Raw genomic sequence first — 5,905 nt, 5'->3', positions numbered from 1 at the left:
TTAGAATTTTATGTCATAAAATTCTAAGTTCATGATACACATCCGCCAATCCAATATTCAATCATATATATATATATATATATATATATATATATATATATATGTGTGTTTTGTCATGTCAAATACTGTCCATATTGATTCTGAACTAATCCAGATGACATATATGGCACAGTTGGTCTTTTATTGCGTTTTTGTATAATATTTATGGTTTCTATTTTGTGATGTGATTGTGGTGGTATTAACAGGTGGATTAAGTCGGCTGAATACCAAATGCATGCCGGTCACCGATTTCAACTAGTGCCATGTAAAAGGGTTAAATTACTGTATGTTTAACAGAGATGGAAAATAATCCTTCCCGATTTACATTTTGATATTTCTAATGTATAAGACAGAAATAGTGACGTTTAACATCAGCAAAGGTGATGTGAAACCTTGTTTCTGTAACAGTGAGGCTTTATCCAGATGGGCGCAACTCAGGCTTTCCTGAGCTCTGGCGCCATCTACGGTTCAAAAGGTAGATGTCAGCCAATCTCAGGAGAATAATGCAGCATACCCCGACTACACAAAATTATTCAAAATCATTTGATTAAATGCCCGTTTACTTCAGATGTACATGTAATAACTACATTTGATTCATTCTGATTTTAGTTGAAGATCCTTTAAAACAAAAGCCATGCACTTGTCCTCTTTTCTCTTAATTTTTCTTCTTCTACGGGAGAGCTATTCAGTTATATTAGTTTAGCAATAACTCAACATAAAATCGAGATACTTGAAGTCGTTTGGGTCTTCTTTACTTCCCAATTAAACGTTATTCCAATCCCAGCCACGAGAAGGCAGTGTACTCATCTGCAATGGAACGTTCGAACGTTTTACATTTAAGAATTCAACAGTCCCAACATGATAACATGCGCCATTCTCTGCTAAAACGACCCTTTTGATTGCCATGAAAAACAATGTATGACCAAGCAAGTATTTTATTCATAAATTCAGCAATCATAGTTCTCAAAAAGATGCTTATTTATCAAGTATTATCTGCTTTCAATTAATCTTTGGAGTGATGAGGTACAGTTGCTCAATCAGGTTGTCTATGCCCCGAGCCCGGTGTTTGTCTTCTGTGACATTCTCTGATAGGAGCTGTTCTACGTTGTACCTTTCTCCTGTAAAAAGGAAATAACACTTTTAAATCATTTCATTAACTATTGTTAATACAAAGAAGAAATACCCATGCTTAAAAATATAAAAGGGAGTCCATTCCTAACTCACCAAACAGGGCATATACTTGCTCACCAGGCACAACAAAGGGGGGGCCTGAAAGTACGTTAGGAATATTTATTCGGTTGCATCAATACCAACTCTAACAAACATCAATTCTATGTTTTACTAATTAGAATTAGTTACTAATTTTTAGAATTGTTTTTGTTTTTTTCATTTTTTGACACATAAAAGTAGGGCTGGAAATAATTCAATTTTTTTTTAGCAAAGATGCTTCAAGTTTTAGACTGAATGAAAAGCTACCTTTATAAAGTTCAGGATTGTACATCAACGTGGACAAAAGGTATCTGCAGTCATTGGCCATCAAAGAAATGATGAGAGAAGCATATCTGTGGAATCGGTGATATTATAGAATGACTTGAACATCATGACTTTATATTGCCAAAAACGTTTTTATTATCCATATTATATTGGAAAATATGTGGGTTGTGAACACATACTGTATGGGCACAGTTCTGAGTGCAAAGTGAGAGGTATAATGTTGATTATATATATATATATATATAATATGCAGTATGTAATGATAAAGACTTGTAGTCGATCTTTTAATCCGAATTTTGAGGGTCTTACTTTTCTCTGTCTCTTGGGTTGATGGCCACAAGAGATCCTCTGTCCCAAATAGCCCCAAACTGACCTGCAATTGAACTGTCAAAGACAGGGGAGGGGGCTTCAAAATGTTGTTTCCAACATTTGCAAATATGCACAGTTTACTAACCTGGCGAAGCTGTACAGATCACAGTTGTACAAGGAGATGTTTTTCTCTGAGTTCTGTGGAATCACGTGTGAGTGAGTAGAATACAAGCACTATACAGTTAATACATTGTACAGTACATGCTAGTATTGACATGTTTTGGTGAGCATTTGGAATGATGACTGCACAATTTCATTCACAGCTCTTCTCATGCCCATTACTCTGGAACAGTATAAATGTGATCACGTGGCCACATCCTTTTGCTTACCTGTGAATCACTCAAATCCCCATTTGTGATCCATTTAACACTGTATTTACTATATTTACTACAAAAAGACCCAAAATGAAAGCCAAACACATGACTGCTTATCCCACACATGACTGGCCAGGTAGTGGGCTGGTCTTCCTTGTGGGCATCTGTGTTTTGGTCCCCTTGGTGCTGTGCTTTTTTTTTTTTTTTTTTTTTTTTAACCAGCCTTGGCTGAAAACAGGTATAAACATACAAACAAAAGACAAAAACATTTTGTAGACTTGACATGTGTTGTACAGTATAATTGACACAAATGTCTATGTTTATCTTAGAAAGTCAAAATTTAGGGAACAGGCAAAAGGACCGTGCTCATACAATACCATACATTAAAATGCCATGTGACCAATTTATAAATTCAGACACCTAAAATTGACCTACCTTGAAGATCTTTGCTCCAGGTAAACCCAAAACGGGCTCCTCGCTGTAGCTCAGGTTGTTCTCCACAAAGAACTGTTGAATGGCTATTTCAGATATCTCCACTCCAACCACTGAATGCCCCATGTCTGCTAGCCTGGAATACACATAGAAAAATTATAAAGATCATCGCAACGACATTTTATTATCTGGGTAAACGCCATTCAAAAACTGTGCTTGAAGGAACAATTTCACATGGTTGTGCTATGTTTCTTACAAAAATATACTTAAACAAATGTACAGAACTTAACAGCAGGTTTGCTCACGAATGACTCAACATATGGTTTTGTAATTCAATTTTATTTACCATTTCATATCCACAGCTTTCCCACAGAGAGGAAAGAAAAAGCGAACTTCTTTCCGCCCAGCCAAAACTTTGTCCAATTTACTCTCCAGCATCCTGCAAAAAATAAAAATACTTATTTTGGGAAATCTTACAATTCCAATTACTCATTTGATGCAAATCAACAAGATGTAATGTTTGTCCTTAGCTGTTAGTCACTCTTGTAAACAGTGATTCCAAAAATAAAGTATGTACAGTGGGTACGGAAAGTATTCAGACCCCCTTAATTTTTTTAACTCTTTGTTATATTGCAGCCATTTGCTAAGATCATTTAAGTTATTTTTTTCCCCTCATTAATGTACAGACAGCATCCCATTTTGACAGAAAAAAACAGAATTGTTGAAGGGTTTGCAGGTTTATTAAAAGAGAAAAACTGAAATGTCACACAGCCATAAGTATTCAGACCCTTTGCTGTGGCTCATATACTTCACCCGGGTGCTGTCCATTTCTTCAGATCATCCTTGAAATGGTTCAACACCTTCATTGGAGTCCAGCTGTGTTTGATTATACCAATTGGACTTGATGAGAAAAGCCACACCCCTGTCTATATAAGACCTTTCAGCTCACAGTGCATGTCAGAGCAAATGAGAATCATGAGGTCAAAGGAACTGCCTGAAGAGCTCAGAGGCAGAATTGTGACAAGGCACAGATCTGGCCAAGGTTACAAAAAAGGTTCTGCTGTACTTAAGGTTCCTAAGAGCACATAATCCTGAACTGGAAGACGTTTGGGACAAGCAGAACCCTTCCTAGAGCTGGCCGTCCGGCCAAACTGAGCAATCGGGTGAGAAGAGCCTTAGTGAGAGAGGTAAAGAAGAACCCAAAGATCACTGTGGCTGAGCTATTTTTTTTGCTTCCCGACGACCTCATGAGTTTATTTCTACCTCATTCTTGTTCTTTGTCCCCAGTCTGCCATCTGCCCTTGCTCCCTGCAAACCAGTGCTCACCCCTTGTGGGCCACCGACAAATCAGACTCCTAACCTGCCAGACCGGTCCTCGTTGGAACCCTGCCAATTCTCAGAGTTCCTTTGTTCGCTTCCAAGGTGCAATAATCTTTTGTTCACAAACTCACCTCCCTGTCCTCTCTGCATCTGGGTCCAATTTGCAACCTGAACCCTGACACATGGAGCCAGTGTCCTCTCTCTCGTTCTGTTGCACAGCTGCTACTCGGCTGCTCGTCGTCGTCCATGTCTGATCGGCTCAAGCGTGTACGCTTTGACGATGTTAGGTCGGGTGCTCCTGTACGTCGAAATCCTCCTCATATTCCAACACGTTGCTCGCCGTTGCGTATAGTATGTAGTGTGTCTTGAGCTTCGGATATGTTCGGGGAGGGCTCAATATGGATCATAAAAACCTCATTTTTAGCTAAACTATGGTTGAAAACTTGCTGGAATTTACGTGCATGTATTACATAACAAATAAACAATGCAAATATGAATTTTATTTGACCCCATAACATCTTTGTCATCTGACCTTTAAAGAGTTAAAAAATGAACTTAAATGATTTTAGCAAATGGCATCAATATAACAAAGAGTGAAAATTTTAAAGGGGTCTGAATACTTTCCGTACCCACTGTATGTAGTCTTTACCGGTGTACTTGTGGCTGATGAAAGCCGATTTTGTTTTCCTCCCAGCGTTGCTCCCATTCATTGAGCTCAACAACCCGATCTTCCTGAGTTTTCAGCACGCTGCTCATGTTTGATTGCAGTCGATCTGTGTGAAAGAGAGCAAGATGAGAACAGCTGTCCAACTGTCCATACACTCACCAGCCACATCATTGGGCACACTGCACTATCTGACTGAGAATACAAGAGCTGTATCAAAAATGTCATCCAAATTTCATCCCCACAAAGTGTGATTTAGGACATGGAAAACCCTTCTGACAAAACAATGCTTGATATTTTCTGCCATTTGAAATAAATACTCATTATCACTCAATATTAACACTAGCAGGGATCAACAGCTACACCATTAATGCATGTTTAGAAAAATGCAATTGGAAAACGCTTACTTAGCAGCAACTACCACCTTGCAATGAGTTGGTAAAACAACTTTTACCAATGACGCTAAAAGTCTGGTTGTGGCGAAAACGTCTAAAAAAGAAGCTTCATATTTTCTGACATCTGATCAGATTTAGAGGTCGAAATTTCGAAATCTGAGACGTGTCGTCAATAATCCACAACTCCTATTTTTTATTTATTTATTTTTTTTAAACCTGAAACGTTTAAAACGAGTCAAGAACAATCTGAAACACTAATAATAGGCTTTCCTGTCAGATGGATGGTATTACAGTTGTAGTTTTACAATTACACTGTATACACTTACCTGATAACGGAATCAAAGAGAGCGTGTTATTTTTTGAAGTATACAGCTCTAAATAAATTTGTTCAGCAAGTGTGTTCGTGTTGACCGTCATCTGACGTGAAGACAGACTACTTTACTAAAATGGAGCTGATTTTTGTCTGTTAGGCAATCAATGTCGGTGGAGTGGGCGGATATACTGAACGCAGTAACATTAGAAAAGCGAGGCATAGTGTGCCTGTCACGCAAAACCCAGGGAAATTATACTTCATTTACTTCTCTAGTCTTCCGGTTTGGGAGGAGCCTGGTTATACCGTACATATATACATACATACATACACACATATATATATATATATATATATATATATATATATGTGTGCTTTTCCACTACATATTTATTTCAGTAAAAATAGCTATTGTAACACTTTAGTACTGTGCCGTGAGATTGTTTTTCTTTCTCCAAATCAAAATTTGCACCTGCACTAGTTAGCGATTGGAAAACACTAGTTTTGAAAATATTTTGTCAAAAAGCATGAGTCTCAATTGTTCATCAGGAAATCACGTTTATTCATA

At 37.7% G+C, this 5,905-nt stretch overlaps 1 protein-coding gene across 2 annotated transcripts; it reads right to left on the bottom strand.

Moving 5' to 3' along the window:
* Positions 1-956: 956 nt before the first annotated feature.
* Positions 957-5,444, bottom strand: LOC133395654 (probable thiopurine S-methyltransferase). 2 transcript variants are annotated; one of them, XM_061664752.1, is made up of 9 exons: positions 5,354-5,444; positions 4,618-4,741; positions 2,995-3,087; positions 2,652-2,784; positions 1,988-2,040; positions 1,843-1,917; positions 1,516-1,601; positions 1,264-1,308; positions 957-1,157 (listed from the first exon to the last, which is right to left on the bottom strand). In XM_061664752.1, the coding sequence occupies exons 1-9, from the start codon at positions 5,442-5,444 to the stop codon at positions 1,039-1,041; spliced, it is 819 nt and encodes a 272-aa protein (XP_061520736.1). In that variant the 3' UTR covers positions 957-1,038. The 2 variants fall into 2 exon arrangements, with proteins under 2 accessions (XP_061520736.1, XP_061520737.1); XM_061664753.1 differs by lacking the exons at positions 957-1,157; positions 1,264-1,308; positions 1,516-1,601; positions 1,843-1,917; positions 1,988-2,040 and adding an exon at positions 2,047-2,444.
* Between the last annotated feature and the right edge of the window lie 461 nt (positions 5,445-5,905).

The sequence above is a fragment of the Phycodurus eques genome, chromosome 20 (assembly GCF_024500275.1).
Source record: "Phycodurus eques isolate BA_2022a chromosome 20, UOR_Pequ_1.1, whole genome shotgun sequence".
NCBI lineage: Eukaryota > Metazoa > Chordata > Actinopteri > Syngnathiformes > Syngnathidae > Phycodurus > Phycodurus eques.
This window is presented reverse-complemented; position numbering and strand designations above follow the sequence as displayed.

What these genes read in the sequence shown, in the direction of transcription:
- LOC133395654 (XM_061664752.1), bottom strand. Translation starts at nt 5,444, where the DNA reads ATGACGGTCAACACGAACACACTTGCTGAACAAATTTATTTAGAGCTG. An exon ending in CATCAGCCACAAGTACACCG is followed by an intron (nt 3,088 to 4,617) that starts GTAAAGACTACA and finishes TATTTTTTGCAG; the next exon opens with GATGCTGGAGAGTAAATTGG. An exon ending in GATCTGTACAGCTTCGCCAG is followed by an intron (nt 1,918 to 1,987) that starts GTTAGTAAACTG and finishes TGTCTTTGACAG; the next exon opens with TTCAATTGCAGGTCAGTTTG.